General features: G+C 38.8%; 1 protein-coding gene across 2 annotated transcripts in view; it reads right to left on the bottom strand.

The window, feature by feature from the left end:
- The window catches only part of brinp1 (bone morphogenetic protein/retinoic acid inducible neural-specific 1), a 192721-nt gene that overhangs the window by 84789 nt on the left and 84892 nt on the right, over window positions 1-23040 (bottom strand). For both annotated transcript variants that reach the window (XM_082170507.1, XM_082170508.1), the window contains exon 3: window positions 5242-5432. In XM_082170507.1, coding sequence (XP_082026633.1) covers window positions 5242-5432 — 191 coding nt within the window. The remainder of the gene's footprint in view (window positions 1-5241; window positions 5433-23040) is intronic.

The raw sequence follows: 23040 nt of genomic DNA, 5'->3' as shown, positions 1-23040 counted from the left end.
CTGTCATTGTGTCTCTGACCCCTACAGTAAACGCACGACTGACACACACAGACACTGACCTCAGGCCTGTCGTTGTGTCTCTGACCCCAACAGTAAACGCACGACTGACACACACAGACACTGACCTCAGGCCTGTCATTGTGTCTCTGACCCCTACAGTAAACGCACGACTGACACACACAGACACTGACCTCAGGCCTGTCGTTGTGTCTCTGACCCCTACAGTAAACGCACGACTGACACACACAGACACTGACCTCAGGCCTGTCGTTGTGTCTCTGACCCCTACAGTAAACGCACGACTGACACACACAGACACTGACCTCAGGCCTGTCGTTGTGTCTCTGACCCCTACAGTAAACGCACGACTGACACACACAGACACTGACCTCAGGCCTGTCGTTGTGTCTCTGACCTCTACAGTAAACGCACGACTGACACACACAGACACTGACCTCAGGCCTGTCGTTGTGTCTCTGACCTCTACAGTAAACGCACGACTGACACACACAGACACTGACCTCAGGCCTGTCGTTGTGTCTCTGACCCCTACAGTAAACGCAAGACTGACACACACACAGACATGATGATCATGATGGGAAGCAGAGAAATCATCAATGAAGCTGTACTGGTCCTTCTGGGGAAAACAGCACATGAAAGCCCAAATGATCTCCATTACCAGAGTGATATGGGGTTAAAGGTCAGTGGGGAAAGGGATTTACCGAGCAAGTGTCATTGCATCAAACCGCACGATTTATTTGTTAATATTATTTCACTTTGTTCCAAGCACAATATATATATATTTTTTTTTTTCTATAAAAAGTAACCTAATTGTGATAATGATTTTTTTCAAATTAAAAAGTGCAAAATAAAAGTCCATTAAATACTTTTGTATGTGTCCACTTACAATCAAATCAAAACATTGTGCTTTTGTAAAATAAAGAAAATAAACAGGGTGTGCGTTCTGCCTCTCCGTCGCGGTGAACTTTTTTTTCTTGAGCACGTCTATAAACTGAAACAAAACTCAGCGAATCCTTCTCACACATTTATGAGCCATATACCTTTATACACATTTAAGTGTGTACTTTTAAATGATCGGATTCAAACTGAAAACAAATATTCTCTGTTTAAGTAATTTGTATAAAACCAACATGATGTCCAGTATCTCAAACGCTTGCTAATTACTTTTAATTCGACACGCCCACTCGCGCAAAAGTGATTCACATGCAAATCTCCACATGGAACGCGAACGCCCTCGTTACCTCAAACACAAAACACCAAAACACTTCACAAGTCTCTGCTTTTCGTCGAGTTTGGAAGACACGTCTGAGCTTACATTGGATTTACATCAGAAGAAGAAGAACGCGATTTGAAGACAAGAAAGATGTAAGGTAAGAAATTCGTACTTATTAGTTTATGGTATTGTTGCATAAACTTCACAGTGCAGTTGAACTGTTGCTAGATATATGGTGAATATTATAATATTTAGACCCGTGTTTACTGTTAAATACTGTTTGTGGATATCTGCTCAAACATAGATGTGTAAAATATGGTAACCATAATGTTTCATATTTTGGAGCGCGATGGCGTTTGAATGTATCATAATTTGGAGCGCGATCGCGTTTGAAAAGCAAAATGCACCAAACAATAGGCTTTATATTTTTACTATTATCTCATTTCATATCATCATAACGAATGGAAACATTTGAACATATGATAATCAATATATTTTTCTCTAGCATAGTTGTTACTGAAATTTGTAGATTTATGAAAGATTTATAGGCTGCTATAGGTTATTGTTATTATTATTTTATGCAGTACTGCACATAGCCTATGCCTACAAGGCACAACAAACCTGGCGTTCATTATATTATATATTGTTGGAAATGTGTGTGTGTGTGTGTGTGTGTGTGTGTGTGTATGTGTGTGTGTGTGTGTGTGTGTGTGTGTGTGTGTGTGTGTGTGTGTGTGTGTGTGTGTGTGTGTGTGTGTGTGTGTGTGTGTGTGTGTGTGTGTGTGTGTGTGTGTGTGTGTGTGTGTGTGTGTGTGTGTGTGTGTGTGTATTCTGTGAATTTTAAAAAGCAATTTTAACCAGAAAAATCTAAAATGTATTCCCAAAATCGTGCAGGCCAAGTTTCTCTTGATACCAGTATGTTCACTTTTTTCATTTCAGACCAGATGCTCCACTGAGTCCTGCTGACTTCAACATTCACATGAGTCTCTGTACATGAACATGGTAAAGTGAAAATCAAACACCTTGGAAATTAAAGGTATGTACAATGTTTTTAGGAATGGCACAAAGGTCTCTGTCTTTGGATCATTGTTTTCAATGTGCTCTTTTGTCATTTGTTGTGTATTTTTGGATTATGTTGTGTTGTAAATAAATCCAAACAATCTAAAAGCCATTCTTTTTTAAATCTCCTCATTCTTTGTGCAAGGTTGCTCTGAATGACAGGGCCTGATCGCTCCTAATAGGGCAGTTAGGGGAGTGTCTTTGTCTTTCTCAGGTGTGAAAGGCTTACATATTCATGAGATGATCACGCCTCTTCGCATATGGCTTTGTCACACAAAACACGTCTTAGAAATTTTAAATCAATATATTGTCTTATCTGAATGAGCAGTCAGGGTGATTTTCACATAGTTTTGGAGCAAATATTCTAGGCTACGTGATACAATTTTCAAAAGTCTTGTGAAGAAATAATCAGTATGGGTTTCATGGCCTTATTTCAGTGACAATTTTTTTTAGGTATTTTCACAAACCACGCATAAATGTCATTATCTCAAACCTACAAACTTTTACATACATGCTGCTGATATATTTTTTTTAGCAGAGTTTGTGCTAAATACAGTGTAATAAGACTCTAGCCATGACAATGTCACAAGTAACAGAAATAGGCACAAATGTCAGAGCATGTCAGAACACCTCCAGGGCCAGAAAACAGCTCAGACCTCAGAGGGCTAAAATAAAACTGTATATGAGAGATGAAGAAAATGACAATAAAAGAAAAATCTGCACTGCATTTGGTTTTATTCTGTTCTTACAACCCAGCATCATATTCCTATTCCTATCATATTTCCCTCTGCCATAATTAGAGCATCGAGTTTAACCGCTAAGCCAGAACTGATATAATATCCCAACCTCTGAACACAAACTGTCCATGAAAGCCGAACGACAGCATATCAGAGCAATTACACTCGACAGCTGCGAATCTATATGAAACCGACCCCTTAAAGGACAAAGAGGGTATCGGGATCCATTCAGCTGCGCACAAACATGCGAGATCTGATTATGAATTGGCATTACAGACAGATTACATTAACAGAATGATCCGTTCTGCAAATCCACACAAACGGGTAACACACATGTACTTCAGCGTAACTTTTCAAATCACCATGAAATCAATTTCCCCTTCATCTTCAGCATCTCTTCTCTTCTCTGATGGCGAGGGCGGGGCTATAACCTGTCACTCACATGAGATCAGCCAATCGCAAACCACAACCATCCAATCAATACCGCACAGACACAATCAAGCCCCGCCCACATCTGTTCTGTTTCACTCGGATATACGGCACAAAAGAGGAGTGCGACTTCACTTTCAAGGCGACTTTAAAGCAAAAGACTGTGTATTTTGGTGAATGTGTTTAAAATGTGCACCCAAATTAGACACATGCAACTATGGTCAGATTGCATGACATGTAATGCAGTTGCATTTCATGGATATTAACAACATTTAATGGATTTGCATATATTTCAGTTACAGGGATGCTTTAATTGGGATTTTTGCAGCCGATCCTGATAATTCAAGCTATAAATGTATATAATTTATACGTATACAGTATTGATGATATACCTGTAAGCTCTCTGTTGACCATCACTATTAACCTCTTACACCATGAAGGCATTTCACATGATTTCACATGATTTCAAGTGGCATACTTTAAATGAATGGCTTATAACTCTACAAGGTATAATCAAGTACATGGTCTCATTTAATAGAAAACTTTTGGAAAAACTCATTTTGAAGGAAATGATTTTGATCATGTTTGGCGTTTGAGAAATCCCCAGAACAAAAGTGATGCAATTTGTTGATTTATTGTGTTATTATTCATGCTTGACATGATGACTATTAAAAAGTGTATATAACAGGTAATAAAATCAAGTTAGCGCTTGTTCATAATTGTCACGATTTTGGGGTTGTTCTTGTCATGTTTCTGTGTCTGTCATGTGATTCCCTGTTGTCATGTGATCCTGCCATGTGTCTTGTCATTGGTTAATTGTCTGATCATTGTTCACAGGTGTCCCCTGTCTTGTCTTTAGTCTGTGTATTTAAGCCCTCATGTTTGTCATGTGTCTTTGTTTAGTATTAATTCCTGTAACCACTGTTGTGTGAGTTTTTGTTCATAGCTTTTTGTCTTGTGCCATGCCATGCTTTTGTTTCATGATTTTGTTTCATGCTTTTGGATTATTTTGTCAATAGCTGCACTTGGGTTCTCAAGGCTTGCCTCCAGTGGATCCTTCTTACAATAATCATGTCACAAACTGCATGTGGGCCAAATTTTGTGTTGATATCTCAAAGCAATCAAAAGTTATGGCATTTGGAACCAAGGTAGACTTTTTATCAAATGTTTTATCAAGTGTTTTACGGACCAAACGCCACAAAGCATACAAATATTTATAATTACATAGAATAAGTAACAAGAACGTGTCTTTGCGAATGGTCAATTATCAAATGTATTGCTTATTGTTAGTTAATGCATAACAATGTTTCTTAATAAAAATATAACTCTTCATTGTTTGTTCACGTCCATCTCAGGTCTATTAAATACTATCAACAGATACAACTTTTGATTTTAATAATGCATTAGTAAATGTTGAAATTAACTTTAATTAAGATTAATACATGTTTTGGAAGTATTTGTCATTGTTAGTTCATGTTAACTGCTGCAACCTTACTGTAAAGTTACCAAATTTGGATTTATTCCTGACTTAACACACAAAACACAAGCCATAAATGGTCTGTTTTGGCAGGAAAGTGTCATAAAAGTATCAGAAGTATCATCGTATGGAAAAGAGCAGCATGAACATTATTCAAAATATCTCTGAAATCATGAGGGGTTTAAACATGAGGGGTCTTTGCGAACGGTCAACTGCAATCGGTTCATGAGATCGGCCAAATCTAGTGTCTACCAATCGAGTCATGGAATGTGATTTTCATCCCTAATCCCGGTCTGAGCGCTCACCTCCCAGTGTGGCCGAGATCAAGATGTGCGTTCCATACTTCTTGATGATGGTGTCGATGAACTGTTGCGTGGACGGCCGTCGTCCCAGCATCCGCATGCTGCGCTGGAAATCCGGCATCAAGGGCAGAGGATTGCGGATCAGATCCCGCCTCTCGATGGCTGTGTTCCTCACCTTCCAGCGTGCAAACTCCCTGCAGAACAGAGCAAAACATGAGGATCTGCATGGGAAAACAACAGACTCCGTGCTCCAGTGGAGGGAAGCGAGAGATGATTCAGACTGGGGGCATCTTATATGCACATGCATTTTCAAACATTACAATATCCACAAATGTTAGATTAAAAAAAGCAGTCATGGCATATAGACCTGTACTCTCGGTAAACACACACTTGCATACAGAAATTGCTTTCACTGAAGAAGTTACCATAGCAACAGAGGCTGCTCCGGCACTTTTCATTAGGATCATTATCGAACGGAACATTGACAAAATATTATTAATTTATGACATCACGAATACTGACATCACAAATATATATGTTTTATTTTACATTCGTTTTTAATCTAATTGATGTTTGTGCATGATTACCTCAATAGATTTACCTTAATAGAAATATTGGTAACACTTAATGCCTGTATGTATACTGCATTATATAAGGTATTCATAATGTGCATTATAATGCATTATATGTTTTAAAAATAATAATTGCAAGCAAAGTTAAAATGCATTATAATATTTGCAGATTCATTCTTACATCTGAAACTGGTTGTATGTCATGTGGTTTAATGCATTATATTTCTAAAGCTGTAACTGAATAGATAAATATTGTAATGTATCATAATGTTACAATTATTCATGAATTCATATAATGCATTATAAGGTGAATTCAAAGGAATAATGAATGCATTAAAAAGTTTGCAATGCATTAAACAACATTATAATGCATTATATAAAGTATTTTTTTTATTATTTTTTTATTTATTTTTTTACTAACACTGAGAATTAATAAATGCTGTTGGAAATATGTTGGTAATGCATTAACTAATGTTAACAAATTAAAACTTCTTGTAAACCCTAAAAAATGCAGATCTGAAGTAAACTTTTCACTTGTGGCTGAACTATTCCTTTAATGGGATTCAGTTTTGTCACAATGTGCAGCACACAATCTACCAGGACGACAAAAAGTGTATTTTGGGACATCAGGATTGGATTTTGTCTGGCACTTTTTTGGAAAACACAATTTCGAATGCATTGGCAATCGCAAAACCTCCACCAGAACCAACAATCATGTGGCAATCACCTTTGTCCAGTGTGTGATAGAGGGGAAAACAAAAGCAAAAACATATTGTTATCGAATCCAAATCAAGGCTTCCCCAAAGTGATCTAATCAACACTGCCGGCGGGTCTGTCGTCCGCATGACTGTCGTGATGAAGCGATGAGCGTCAGTCCTGATTTGCCATTGGCCAGATTTCGGTCTCACTAATCTCACAATTGGTTCGATTAGCATCTCATTTGGCAGCGGATCACGAGCGTCTAGTTCCTGTAATGAAGTGAAAATTGAAATTCCTTGAGACATGAAATGCATTCACTGACTAATAATCTGAGGAAAACGCGTTTCAATTCAGTTGAGGCTCAACAGTACTTTAAAGAAGCATCTATTTTCATAAATGCTGAGTTGGGAGTTGGACACTGGAAACGTCCATTCAGCACCTGTCTAAAGTCTGAAGTCTTGAGCAGGTTAACATGAGTAAAAGTGCCAGAGAAGCAGAAGCCGTCACTGCTGAACTTCTGCAAACTAACTGGACCTTTAGATCACTCACAGATGTAGACGAGATCATTCACAAATGTAGACGAGATCATTCACATATGTAGACGAGATCATTCACAGATCATTCACAGATGTAGACGAGATCATTCACAGATCATTCACAGATGTAGATGAGATCATTCACAGATCACTCACAGATGTAGACAAGATCACTCACAGATCATTCACAGATGTAGACGAGATCATTCACAGATCACTCACAGATTATTCACAGATGTAGACGAGTTCATTCACAGATGTGGACGAGATCATTCACAGATCACTCACAGATCATTCACAGATGTAGACGAGATCACTCACAGATCATTCACAGATGTAGACGAAATCATTCACAGATGTGGACGAGATCATTCACAGATCACTAACAGATTATTCACAGTTGTAGACGAGATCACTCACAGATCATTCATAGATGTAGACGAGATCATTCACAGATCATTCACAGATGTAGACGAGATCATTCACAGATGTAGACGAGATCATTCACAGATGTAGACGAGATCATTCACATATGTAGACAAGATTACTCACAGATCATTCACAGATGTAGACGAGATCATTCACAGATCATTCACAGATGTAGATGAGATCATTCACAGATCACTCACAGATGTAGACGAGATCACTCACAGATCATTCACAGATGTAGACGAGATCACTCACAGATCACTCACAGATCACTCACAGATGTAGATGAGATCATTCACAGATCACTCACAGATTATTCACAGATGAAGACAAGATCATTCACAGATCACTCACAGATGTAGACGAGATCACTCACAGATCACTCACAGATGTAGACTAGATCATTCACAGATCATTCACAGATCACTCACAGATGTAGACGAGATCATTCACAGATCACTCACAGATTATTCACAGATGAAGACAAGATAATTCACAGATCACTCACAGATGTAGACGAGATCACTCACAGATCACTCACAGATGTAGACTAGATCATTCACAGATCATTCACAGATCACTCACAGATGTAGACGAGATCATTCACAGATCATTCACAGATCACTCACAGATGTAGACAAGATCATTCACAGATCATTCACAGATGTAGACGAGATCACTCTCAGATCATTCACAGATCACTCACAGATGTAGACTAGATCATTCACAGATCATTCACAGATGTAGACGAGATCATTCACAGATCACTCACAGATGTAGACGAGATCACTCACAGATCACTCACAGATGTAGACGAGATCATTCACAGATCACTCACAGATTATTCACAGATGAAGACAAGATAATTCACAGATCACTCACAGATGTAGACGAGATCACTCACAGATCACTCACAGATGTAGACTAGATCATTCACAGATCATTCACAGATCACTCACAGATGTAGACGAGATCATTCACAGATCATTCACAGATCACTCACAGATGTAGACAAGATCATTCACAGATCATTCACAGATGTAGACGAGATCACTCTCAGATCATTCACAGATCACTCACAGATGTAGACTAGATCATTCACAGATCATTCACAGATGTAGACGAGATCATTCACAGATCACTCACAGATGTAGACGAGATCATTCACAGATCACTCACAGATGTAGACGAGATCATTCACAGATCATTCACAGATCACTCACAGATGTAGACTAGATCATTCACAGATGATTCAGATCATAATGTGCTGTTTTAGATTGCTAAATGCAAGATAGAAATGAAGGCACTTTATTAATTATAGATTTAAGTAATATTAAATAAACGAGTGCGACTCAGGATTACATGTGGCAGTCAGCTGTTGTTTTATACAACAGCTCAATAAACAAACTGTTAATACCGAGTATGTCACAGAAAAAAATGTGTTCAAAATTGTAAAACAAGCCAAAGCATCAAGTTTTACATGTGAACCAACAGGAAATTGTTTGAATATATATATATATATATATATATATATATATATAGTTAAGAGTTTTAAGTCCATGCAGTCAGACAGACTGACAAGATGGGTGATGGATGGATGGATGGATGGATGGATGGATGGCTGGATGGATGGATGGATGGATGGATGGATGGATGGATGGATGGATGGATGGATGGATGGATGGATGGATGGATGGATGGATGGATGGATAGAACAGACAGATATTCTTGACTGGAAGCAAAGTGTTATAAACAGTGAATCATCTCTGTGCTTTATACTAAATCACTACACTCTTGAAATGCAGAACCACAATCCACTGATTATTGTTTGATCATTTAATTGAGAGATGCTGCCGACAGTGATCGTAAGATTTCCCCTGCTGTCCCACAGGTCTCTTTTCACACTGGGTCTGAACCACAGTACATTTACAACATCAACGTGAGCTTCACCATAAGAACTGGTGGCAGATGTTTACCACTGTAAACACTTCAGAGGAATACACGCTAATTTCACTGTTATTGGAATATTTTTCCTCTTGATTTGCCACTAAAACTTCACTTGCACAGAACGGCACTTGCATCGCAAGAGATGCGAAGAATGAGCCGCTTTCTGATGATGATTCATTCAGAGACAAGCTGCTAACAGAAGTTATTATTCTAGAATAAATGATTGTGCACAAATTCTAAGTCATCAATAGTTGTTTACTCCTGCAGTTCTGGTGTAGAATCAATGGTTTCTTTGCTTTTGGGTGCAACTCGACTGCTTTGACATCAAGCAAGCAAATGGGTGTCTTTATGAAGAGCGCTAGTGTGACAGTGCTCTCCAAATGTCAGAAATGACTCATTGGGAATGATGCAAAATCCTGATTGTTTCTTCAGTTTGCTGCAGAACGGACATAAACTACTGTGAAAAAAGTGCTGGAACATCGACTCCATGTCAGAATCCCAGTAACTTCTTGTTCGAACAACAGCCTGAAACCTGGCGACTTCACCGACCTCACAGGTTGTGTGATAAGAAGGCAGAGAACATGCTTAATAGACTAAACCTGTACAGATATCGATCCGCCTTTCCAACGCTTCTAAATAAAACAGTCAATTAGCACAGTTACTAGGGCTTATCTGCTAGTGTGCATGCACTTTCCAAATCCACAAACCCTGGACATATCCATTGGTATTCCAAGTCCATGGCACGTTTTTTCCCAAGTCTGGGACACGGAATTAATGGAGTAAAAAAAAAAAAAGTGTTACAGTACTTTGCAAATTTGATTATATAGACTGAAAAAAAATGGTGTAGGCTTTATATTGAAATTATTTTCACTTGTATATTTATCATATAATTACAAATAAATGGCAAGTAATACTACGGATTTTGAGTTAGAAAGACTGAAATAGTATTTTCTTGTAAAACATACAACAATAATATTGTGCTTTTTAGGTTTCTAAATAACAAAACTTTTGAAATCCAAAACAGCAATCCTCTGATTTCATATTGTTGCATCTTTTAACTGAGAGACGCTGCCGACAGTGTTTTCACATTTGGTTTGATTGTTTACAGTAATTGGTTGTGCATTTCAAAATAAATAAATAAAAGTACAAAGAATTTTATTAACAAGATTAAAGATATATATATATATATATATATATTTACAATTCTGAATGTTTACTACTGTATATATATATATATATATATATATATATATATATATATATATATTAATACTACAAGGCTGATGAATGCTTGATTCTGATTGGTTGACGAACGTTCCGAGGTGTGCAATTATTTTGAGGGAAACGCACGGCTAAAGTAGTTCCAGGCAGGTTTTGACCGCATTACGTGTCCATATTACTTCGCCAAATGATTTCAGTTCAAAGGTCCTTGCAGCCGAAAACAGCAAAAGAACCAAAATCTACAAAGACACTGACCAAGCAAATACATATAACGAACGATAGAATAAAACTGGGGGGAAAAAATATGTCCATGTTTTTCCCATGAAATTACGTTTTATCACCTATGTTAAACACGCTCTATTTCTCCTGCTCTCTGTCCCATACACACACCCAAACATACATGTGCACAAAGATTTCTGTCAGTGCTGCTCCGCGACTTTAGCAACAAAATAGTTTCACAACTGAAAGGCTACGCGATATTTCTCAGTAGCAAGTTGGTAACGTAGTTGTTTTTGAAGCAGTTAAACTTACAGCTTTGCTATTAGTAGATGCTGAACACGGAGAGACATACAGACTCACACACTTAATCAATCACTCTTTCTTTCTCGATAACAACTGCATTAGTCTGCATATCAGTGGGTCAATCCTCCGTTATAGCTCTGAGATCAGCAACTGAGTCTTGGATGATACGGGTTAACCCATTTTCCAGTAAAGTTAAGGTATAAACTGATAGAAAGTTTATAACTAGATTTTTGCTCCTTACCCCAGTTTAACTGCATTGCCGGATTTTGGGATTGCATGTAAACCAACAACCAATAAGTCATCAGTGTATTAGTGTGGATGTAAACGTGCTCAATGTCCTGATAGTATAAGGGAAATAATTGACTCCAGGCTTTTTGTGAGTTATCAGCGTATTAGTGTTCATGGAAATGTGCTCAATGTCTTGAGGTGTGGTAACCGTAGTATAAGGGGAATAATTGACTCCAGGGCGTTGAATTAGGCTTTAAGAGAAACAATAATGCACACCTGAGGTGATAATGCAGTCACGACGCAAGTGGAGCAAACATTATTATGTTCTAATATGCATTATTTTTCTGAAGTCAATTATTCCGTCCATACACACACTGGAAGAATGCAGTACGTGTCAAAATCCAACAAAAACTAGATCCCTCCACGCTTAATCAACAGTGTTTACACTACAAGTGTGTAGTAATGGTGTAGCGTAACATCACTACAGTTTCAGACAGTTTTATTTAATTATAATCTAGATTCTGTAGATTTTTTTGTATACGTGAAACAGCCTCATTCAGAGTGTGTCTCTTTTCCGATGTTTATGTGAATATATACTGTTGATTTCGATGCAGAGTGTGCTTTTTTTGGATTAACAAAACATTTCAAATAACACTTAATTTGCTGATGTCTTGAATGGGCTGTGGAGGATTGTGAAGTTCTGGTCCACAGCTGTTCCTCAGCGTTCCTCGTCTGGAAATGTTCAGCAAGACAAATTGTGAATTGAGCAGAACTGATTGTGTTCTACAAACGATGGTGGTTTGGAGGGCTTTGGGGTCGGTACTGTAATAAAAATATCACCAGGCGGCTGGGAGCTCCGGGCAAGCGCGTACAATTAAGTCTACCTGCGTGAAGCCGACCCTCGCTGAGCCGCCGGTGCCAGAACAATTCTGGAGTGACACCCTCTTATTCAGACACTTCACAAACTGAGATCAGCAGGTTCGTCTTGAGAATAAATATATCTAGGCAAAACATGCTGATAATTCAGTTACAGCTGAGGTTTTCGCTCCTCGATGGAAGTCGAAGCGCTACGCCTTTGGAAATCATTCTAAGAGCTTGGTAATTACTGCTCTTCAAGGGAACGGGAACAAATATATGCAAATTGCATTGTGTCTGCTTTTGCATCAACAAATCTCAAGGTAAAGTAGTGCAGATAATGAGGCGTATTAAGACTCCACATGAAATCACTCAGGAGGAGGATATAAGGTGTGTCGGAGGCACACACGTGTTCGGATGCTTGAGTAGATGGGAAGAAAATGAGACGAGGCAGCTGAGGAATGGGATGTACAGAAGCGACAGAAGGAGGGAGAGTGAAGAATGAAGATGAGAACAGAACGAGAGACTGGAATACTGATGAGTTCTGCACACAGACCAGACTAGACTTCTTCAGCTCTCAGTCCGTCCACGTCACGGACTCATAAACACACACACACACACAACTCGAAAGTCTGATAGAGAATGAGGCGCAGCTGAAGGTAAACACCTGCGTGTTAATCTGCAAGTTCTGGGCAACCGTAGACAGACGTAGAGTTTGGCCAATGGAGCAATACTTGATTGCTCTTTTTTTATTCTGATTACTAATATTAATAAGTGAAACTTATTTGATCATTTTATCATATAACACACAGCCTTGCCTTATTTACAGTCATTGCTTGAGTTATAAACAGTTATGACTGACTATATGTCTTGACTTGCCATAAAGGAATATGAAGTAAGATTGTATTAAAATGTCCAATGGGGAACAAAATAATTGAACTGTTTCTTAGGGATGCACTGACATTTTTGGCCAAAAAATGACACACATTTCCACTTTTGGATGAACAAACAAACAAACAAACAAACAAACAAACAAACAAACAACTGTATTACTTGATGGAAGAATCATTGATTCTGATTACTGATATTAATAAGTAATACTTATTTGACAGTTTTATCTTATAACAGACAGTGGCTTGAGTGGCTTATTGCTTTATTAACATCATACAGTATATTGAGTTATAAACAGTTATACAGAAAAAAAAAATGCTATTTCAGATATTGGAAATAATCGAAAGGGGGAAAAGGCTGAAGACTCTAAATAGATTTATGAATTGTAACAGAACTATTAATCAGAAACTTCAACACAGAGGAAAAAGTTGCATGGAATAACACTGGCATGCATAATTTAATAGTTTTCTACACAGCTGCCATTTAAAAAAATGTTGGAGACTACATCTAGTGGTACTAAAGTGAAGCCTATGGGTCAGTTATAAAACAATATTTTAAAGAGATTGTGTTTTTGTGTGTGTGTGTTTATTTATGTTTTATGATAAAAAGTAGTGATGTGCTAAAACTAAATCATAATGGACAATTCTGGACAAACTGGTCTGAAAAAAAAATATCTAGGAATAGAGTATAGTTATATATATGTGAGTATATTTCTTGACTTGCCATAAAGGAATATGAAGTAAGATGGTATTAAAATGTCTAAAGGGAACACAATAATTGAACTGTTCCTTAGGGAAGCACTGACATTTTATATCTAGGAATAGAGTATAGTTATAGTTATTTCAGACCAGTTTGTCCAGAATTGTCCATTGTGATTTTGTTTTTAGCACATCACTTCTTTTTATCATAAAAAAAAAAAAAAAAACACAATATTGTTGATAACTGACCCATAGGCATCAGTACTACTATATATTTTGGCATTCCATGCTTTTCTCTAAAGTACCTTAGACTTCCATGTAAATACCATGGAACATGAGTGTAAATACAACAAAATACCATGGTATTATCTGATATCTTCACTAAACTACTGAGGGTTTCGTAAATGCTTGAATTCTTTCTTCTGAGTGTTTTGATGTAATATTATCAAGGTCAGTTTTCTAGTTTGGACGGACCACACCAGCATATGTTCTCTGCTGATTGGCAATATAACTGTAATGTGTTATTTTTCACACTTTCATTTAAAATAACAAGAACCAGCGATGACAATAGAAAGACCAGACAAGCTCTAGATTCTCCGTTTCTCCCTTCCACTCCTCCTGCGTTTCAGTGAATTCGCTGTGAAAGGCTCCGTGGGCCCTCAAATTGACCTATTACTTAGCTCCAATTCTCCTCAAGCCGATCAACACGTTTCAATCTCCAGCTGCATAGCTTCAGCGTTCCTCCGTTCTCCTGCGGTTGTTCTGCAGGCTATTAGGGTCAGAGCGCTTTCTCTCCCTCGCTCGTCTCTGGACTGTGTCCAAATTCACAGACTGCAACAGTAAAGTCATCTACTGCCAGAGCCCGGATCACTGGTGCGTTCTGTTCAAGAGAAACTTTAGGGTAATAAATCTTCTTACTCTGAGAGGCTCGTAGACTTCCTGTGTGTGTCTTTGTGAGTGTATACGTACGTGCTTGGCATTGTGCTAAAGTATATCTGTGTGAAATATTCAAACACACCATCCCAGAGAACAGAGAACATTCTTAAATCGTTTTCTCAAAGTTACGAACAAACATTCTTCCAGTGAATTTAATAGTCAGTGTCAGAAAAGGTAAAGTTATCTGGTATTTCGTAATGTTCTCAAAATGTTAGCAAAACAACATTGTTCAAAGAACTTTTTTCTAAAATGTTTTATTTGGACTTTTTTTTTTTAATGTTATTATTCGTTTCAGAACATTCAGAAAACATTCAAAAGTAACGTTCCCATAATGTCTGAAGAATGATCAAATGGAATGTTTCCTTAATGTTCATATAACCAAGAAAAAAAGTTTTTTAAAACATTTACAAAACTGGACGTTTTGAACATACAGAAAACATTCAATTTACATAACTTAATGGGAATGTTGGCAAAACATTTTTTAGAACTAAGCTGGGAAAATCTGTTTATTTTAGAGTCATTAAAAATAGTACCAACAATTGACTATGGTAGTTATGCAAATATCTCAGTTCATGCAGTTGCAGATTTTTTTTTTTTTTTATTTTTTTTTTTTTTATAAAAATGGTCCAAATGTATACGGAATTTAGCTTAAAATCCCAAGTCATTTAATGGCCAGCTTGATTGGGTGGTTATTAGCTACTATCAGCCAACTAATGCTATAATCTGATTAGCTGTCATTAAAAGAGCATCACTAATCACATTTTTGACTCAAAATAGTGGCTGATAACCGATAATTCTATATATTTGAAAGCCGATAACCGATATATTGTCCGATAAATCTAAATTCAAATTTTTATATAATTTTTTGAGAGCCTGATTACAATGTTAAATGTTGTACTTCACTGTATTTTCCTTTTTGAAGTTATGTCAAGCAATTCAAAAACATCATAGCTAACAGCTCGCATCTGAAGTGTCTCAGCTGAGGGAAATAATCCATTATTTATCGGCTTTAATATATCGGCCAAATGTTCTTATCGGGCCAATAACGACAACATTAAAAATGAACATATATCGGCCAATGCCGATATATCGTGCATCCCTAACTCAGACTGCTGATGAAGAGACTGCATGAAATATGTCATTAGGTATCGTCACGCCGATGATAGCCTCCAGAGGGCGCTCCTCCGGTCGCCATGATCATATCATGAACTACATTTCCCATAACACATTGCCTGGACTCATTATGCTTGATTACTTCCAGCTGTGTACCATTATCCTCTTTAGCCCTGTGTTTTCACTCACTCTTTGCGAAGTCTTGCGTTGTTTCACAGCATTTCTGAGGCTTAATCTGGTTTCCGGTGTCTTGGCTTTTTTGATTCTCTGCCCATTTTCTGGATTACTCTTATTGCCTGTGTTTTTTGCCTTGTTGCTCATCTGGACTGTTTGACCTTTAGCCTGTTACATGGATTATGATTCTGGATTGTCCTAATAAAGCTGCATTTGGATCTTCAACCCAAGTCTCGTAGCAGTTCGTAACTGGTATCTTCACATGCGCTAATTTTCATCAGTTGTAATGAATCCAATTAAATTTTAGATTTTGAAAATTATATTTATATGATCCTTAAACTTTACAATTGTATTCAAATATATGTGCTAATATGTTGTAACATAATATGTTGTAACATAATATGTGGTAAAATATTTGGTAACATTCTGAAAAAGATGTAAAATGCATGTAAACATGCATATTTTTTAATTTGATTGATAAAATAGTCGTTTTTAAATGCTTGATATATAGATCCGATTATTCCAGGTCTACACCACCCTTTCAATCCGATCAAAATTACATTTGGATTGACCTCAGTCAGATCACATGAGGTGTTTACATAGAGGCTTTTCAATCCGATTAAGCCATCAATCCGATTATAATATATCTACTGACAGTCACAACAACAATGCAGATTTATCCCTTATATTAAAGAACGTCAACATAGGCTTTAATTTAATTTTTTATATTTATTTATTTCAGCGACACATTAACCCAAAGAGATTAATGCAAGTATTTAATTGTAAGGAGTCAAAAGGCTGGCTGAGCTACAAGCTATTATTATCAAGAGTAGTACAACTCTAGTCAAACTAGTCTTTATAAAAGTGTTCAGCTACTAATAAAATACTATTTGGGGGTGAGCAATATCAAAAGGTTTCAATTAGGGTGACAAACCACAGCCAATGAGCGCAGCCAGAGATTATCAGTTCAACATCAAGAGTGCAATCTCAGTCACACATCAGTTAAGCTCTGAAAATATCTCCTCTCATCTTTGGCCATTATTGAGGAGCCATATGTGAGAGCCATATGTATTTAGGCCCATAAGCTCCGATTAGCAAAAGCTGTTGGATGGAAGTTGCGATATGATTCACTGCATTATTTCTCAGCTCAACGGCAGATTTAATGACCTCTCTGAGGAACTCCTGCGATAACAAATAGCCCACGCCACCAGCGGCGGAGCGTACAGGACAGGAGTGATTATCATGCCACAAAACCATTAGAAAGAGCCGCTGCGGGTTAGTCGCTCAACACTGAGGAAACCTGTGTTTGGAGAGTTGGTTAATAGCGTTAATCAGTTGAGATATCACTTAAATAACTCGTCGCCTAACGCAGGAAACGCCATGGAAAATAGATCTGTACTTTTTCTGAATACAATGTGAGAGGAGTTTTCCAAGTCAAAACCCATTGCAGTGATATTAGGGCCTTTCCGACACCAAAGTCTGAGAGTTTAGGGAGTGGCTACTGTAACAGGCTGAGAGTTTGGGGTGTGGCTACTGTAACAGGCTGAGAGTTTGGGGCGTGGCTACTGTAGCAGGCTGAGAGTTTGGGGCGTGGCTACTGTAACAGGCTGAGAGTTTGGGGCGTGGCTACTGTAACAGGCTGAGAGTTTGGGGCGTGGCTACTGTAGCAGGCTGAGAGTTTGGGGTGTGGCTACTGTAACAGGCTGAGAGTTTGGGGCGTGGCTACTGTAGCAGGCTGAGAGTTTGGGGCGTGGCTACTGTAACAGGCTGAGAGTTTGGGGCGTGGCTACTGTAGCAGGCTGAGAGTTTGGGAAGTGGCTACTGTAACAGGCTGAGAGATTGGGGCGTGGCTACTGTAGCAGGCTGAGAGTTTGGGGAGTGGCTACTGTAGCAGGCTGAGAGTTTGGGGCGTGGCTACTGTAGCAGGCTGAGAGTTTGGGGAGTGGCTACTGTAGCAGGCAGAGAGTTTGGGGCGGTGCTACTGTAGCAGGCTGAGAGTTTGGGGCGTGGCTACTGTAGCAGGCTGAGAGTTTGGGGCGTGGCTACTGTAGCAGACTGAGAGTTTGGGACGTGGCTACTGTAACAGGCTGAGAGTTTGGGGTGTGGCTACTGTAGCAGGCTGAGAGTTTGGGGAGTGGCTACTGTAGCAGGCTGAGAGTTTGGGGCGTGGCTACTGTAGCAGGCTGAGAGTTTGGGGCGTGGCTACTGCAGCAGGCTGAGAGTTTGGGGCGTGGCTACTGTAGCAGGCTGAGAGTTTGGGGTGTGGCTACTGTAGCGTGGCTACTGTAGCAGGCTGAGAGTTTGGGGCGTGGCTACTGTAGCAGGCTGAGAGTTTGGGGAGTGGCTACTGTAGCAGGCTGAGAGTTTGGGGCATGGCTACTGTAGCAGGCTGAGAGTTAGGAGCGTGGCTACTGTAACAGGCTGAGAGTTTGGGGCATGGCAACTGTAACAGGATGAGAGTTTGGGGCGTGGCTACTGTAGCAGGCTGAGAGTTTGGGGCGTGGCTACTGTAGCAGGCTGAGAGTTTGGGGCGTGGCTACTGTGACAGGCTGAGAGTTTGGGGCGTGGCTACTGTAACAGGCTAAGAGTTCGGGGCGTGGCTACTGTAGCAAACTGAGAGTTTGGGGCGTGGCTAATGTAACAGGCTGAGAGTTTGGGGTGTGGCTACTGTAGCAGCCCCTATTTTGAGCAACAGTAATAGTCAAGTCAAGTCAAATTTATTTATGTAGCGCTTTTCACAATACAGATTGTATCAAAGCAGCTTCACAGTATTACATTTAAATAAGACAACAAAGTTTGTTTCAAGAGGAATTTATTGATTGATAAAATTAAATTAAATATCCCCAAAATATCCCCAACTGAGCAAGCCAAAGGCAACAGTGGCAAGGAACCGAAAAACTCCATCAAGTGACCTAATGGTGTCCTAAAACTCCATCAGGTGACCTAATGGAGAAAAAAAACCTTGGGAGAACCCAGGCTCAGTCGGGGGCCAGTTCTCCTCTGGCATTTATGAGCTAGAGGCCGGATTGTAGTTTGAACTATAGGATTATATGAATGTCTGGCTGAAGAAATGCGACTTTAATCTAGTTTTAAACTGGGAGAGCGAGTCTGAGCAACGAACAGTATCAGGAAGACTATTCCAGAGTTTTGGAGCCAAATGTGAAAATGCTCTCCCTCCTTTGGTGGTTCTGGATATCCTAGGTATGACCAAAAGCCTTGAATTTAGTGATCTTAAAGAGCTCGATGGATTATAGGGTGATAGAAGATCCGTTAAATAGACTGGAGCTAAGCCGTTTAGGGCTTTATAAGTCAGTAGCAATACCTTGTAATTAATACGGAACTTTATAGGTAACCAATGCAGTGATGATAAAATTGGTGTTATATGATCATATTTTGTTGATCTCGTAAGAACTCTAGCGGCGGCATTTTGGACTAACTGTAGTTTGTTTATTGAAGATGCAGGACAACCAGCTAATAAAGCATTACAGTAATCCAGTCTCGAGGTCATGAATGCATGAACTAACTTTTCTGCATCAGAAACTGATAGCTATTACGTAGCTTAGCAATGTTTCTAAGGTGGAAAAAGGCTGTTTTTGTAACATATGGAATATGATTTTCAAAAGACAGGTTGCAATCGAGTATAACACCCAGGTCTTTTACTGTAGAGGATAAAGTAACAGGACATCCTATGATGTTAAAGTTGTATTGTGCGAGGTTTTGTGGGCGGTTTTTTGAACCGATAAGTATTACCTCTGTCTTGTCTGGATTTAATAAAAGAAAATTACGCGTCATCCAATCTTTTATATCTTTAACACACTCTGTCAATTTGGAAAATTTAGCGTTTTCATCCGGCCGTGATGAAATATATATTTGAGTGTCATCAGCATAACAATGGAAACTAATTCCATGTTTCCTTATAATATTTCCAAGTGGCATCATTTATATTGAGAATAACAGAGGGCCTAACACAGATCCCTGCGGCACTCCATAGTTTACTGGAGTTATGATCGATTTTTCTCCATTTAAATAGACAAAATGGTAGCGGTCAGATAGGTATGATTTGAACCAGCTTAGTGCTTGTCCTTGAACACCAGTATAATTTTGTAGTCGATCTAAGAGTAATGTATGATCTATAGTATCGAACGCAGCACTAAGATCAAGTAAAACTAGTATTGAGATACAGCCTTGGTCAGAAGCTAAAAGTAAATCATTTGTGATTTTAACGAGCGCAGTTTCAGTGCTATGGTGCGGTCTGAATCCAGAGTGAAACTTTTCATAGATATAATTTTGTTGCAAGAAAGAGCCCAGTTGAGCGGACACAACTTTTTCTAATATTTTAGACATAAATGGAAGATTTGAAATGGGTCTATAATTTGCTAGATTATTATGATCTAATTGTGGTTTCTTAATGAGAGGTTTTATAACTGCCAGTTTAAATGTTCTTGGAACATGACCTAAAGATAAAGACGAGTTAATAATATTGAGGAGAGGCTCTTCCACTACAGGTAACACTTCTTTCAGTAGTTTAGTTGGTATAGGATCTAATAAACATGTTGATGTTTTAGATGAAGTGATAAGTTTATTTAACTCTTTTTGTTCTATAGTTGTAAAGCACTGTAATTGTTCTTGCGGGGTGATAATTGAAGCTGAATTATAAGGCGCAATTGAAGATTGAACGTTTACAATTGTGGTTCTGATGCTTTCTATTTTCTCAGTGAAGAAGTTCATGAAATCATTACTACTGAACTGTAACGGGATATTTTGTTCGGGTGACGTCTGTTTATTTGTTAGTCTAGCCACGGTGTTAAATAAAAACCTTGGATTGTTTTGGTTGTTTTCTATTAGTTTGCAGAGGTGCTCAGCCCTGGCCGCTTTTAGGGCCTTTTTATAACGTGACATACTGTCTTTCCACGCGATTCTAAAGACCTCTAAATTAGTTTGTTTCCATTTACGCTTTAAAATACGGGTCTCTCTCTTTAAAACATGCGTAGTATTATTGTTACATGGTGCTTTATTTTTCTCTCTGACCTTTTTTAATTTAATAGGTGCAACCACATCCAATGTTCTAGAGAGAATGGTGCTCATAGTGCTAGTTCGTTCTTCTAGTTCATCTGTTTGTTTGGGTTCAGGCAGCAGCTGAGACAGATTAGATAAGCAATTTGAGAAATTATCTATGGTGGATGGGAGGATTGTTCTGCCTGGTTGATAACGCGACGCTGCATGACATATTACAGCAGTACGTAATTTGCAAGTTACCATGTAGTGATCAGTGATTTCATCACTTTGTGGAATGTTATCTATATCGGTTGGATCGGTTCCATGTGATATAATTAAATCGAGTGTATGATTAAGACGATGTGTTGGTCCGGTGACGTTTTGCTTGACCCCAAATGAATTTAATAAATCTGTAAACGCAGCCCCTAACGCATCATTTGGATTATCTACGTGTATGTTAAAATCTCCAACAATTAATGCTTTATCGACATTGACTAATAGGTCTGAGAGAAAATCTGCAAACTCTTTTAGGAAATCAGCGTAAGGCCCTGGCGGTCTATATACGGTAGCCAAGGCTAGAGATAATAGGGATGTTTTTCTAACATCTAAGAGCGTAAAATTTAGTACAAGTACTTCAAATGAAATAAAAGTATAACCCGTTTTCTGAGTAACATTGAGAATATCTCTATAGATGGTTGCAACACCGCCGCCACGACCAATCAGACGGTGCTCATGCTTATAACAGTATCCAGGAGGAGTAGACTCATTAATACCGAAATAATCATTTGGTTTAAGCCAGGTTTCAGTAAGGCAAAGTACATCGAAGCTATTATCTATGACTATTTCATTTACAATAACTGCCTTAGGTGTGAGTGATCTAATGTTTAGAAGACCTAGCTTTAGAAATAGTTTTTGTTTACTAATAGCAACATTTTCTGTTTTAATAACAATTAGATTTTTCCTAGATCCTGCAGTAGATTTATTATTTGATCTCACTAAACGAGGAATAGACACGGTTTCTATGCAATGTTCTACACTAGTATTTATATCAGTTGAATTGGTGCAGCAGAGACTATGATTTGGACTTTTGGTTACTAGTCAAAGGGTATTTAACATTTTGGAGATGTTATCGGACAGAATATCCGCTCCGAATCTGCTTGGGTGTAAGCCATCAGCACGGAAAAGCCTAGGACGCTCCCAAAACAGATTCAAATTATTTACAAAGAGCAGTTTCTGCTCATTGCACCATGACATTAACCATTCATTTAGCGCAAATAATCTGCTGAACTTGTCATGCCCTTGTCGGTATGTGGGAAGCGGTCCTGACACAATGATCGTTGTTTCAGGCGATGTGCTGCGTACCGTATCGATCAGATTCCTGAAGTCTTTCTTCAGAATCTCCGTCTGGCGCAGCCTGATGTCGTTCACTCCCGCGTGCAGGACCACAGTTCCGACGCGCTCGTCACCGTTCAGGATCTCGGGAACGCGAGCAGCGATATCAGAAACACGAGCACCAGGAAAGCAGTGACTGTGCACCTTACTTTTACCTAACGTAGCGTGTACGTGCCGAACGATGGAATCGCCGATGATCACAGCATCGCGTTCTGTTTCGCGTAGAGGGGAGAAGCGGTTTTGTGTGGATAACTCGAAAACCGGGAGGGTCGGAGAAAGTCTTGGTCTAAACCTGACTTGCGTCTTCCGCTGCGGAACCACCCAAGCTTCGTGGTTGCGTGTTGGAGCCGGAGTGAACGAGACCATGGCTGATCACGACCGATGCTGAGGTAATAGTAATAGTAATACTTGCCTTTAGAAAAGTAGGACAAAAACTGATTTGTGTGACAACTGAACAATCCACAAATATATGTGTCCTCGGCATGTATCAGTTTGTACCTCAGGGACATGACAAAGCATTGCATCACAGAAAATCCTTGTCTTCTACAACACTTCAGTCCACACGCCAAAAAACACAACACGTGTTTGTTTGTC

This window comes from Leuciscus leuciscus, assembly GCF_965113295.1.
Source record: "Leuciscus leuciscus genome assembly, chromosome: 5".
NCBI classification, from domain to species: Eukaryota; Metazoa; Chordata; class Actinopteri; order Cypriniformes; family Leuciscidae; genus Leuciscus; species Leuciscus leuciscus.
This window is presented reverse-complemented; position numbering and strand designations above follow the sequence as displayed.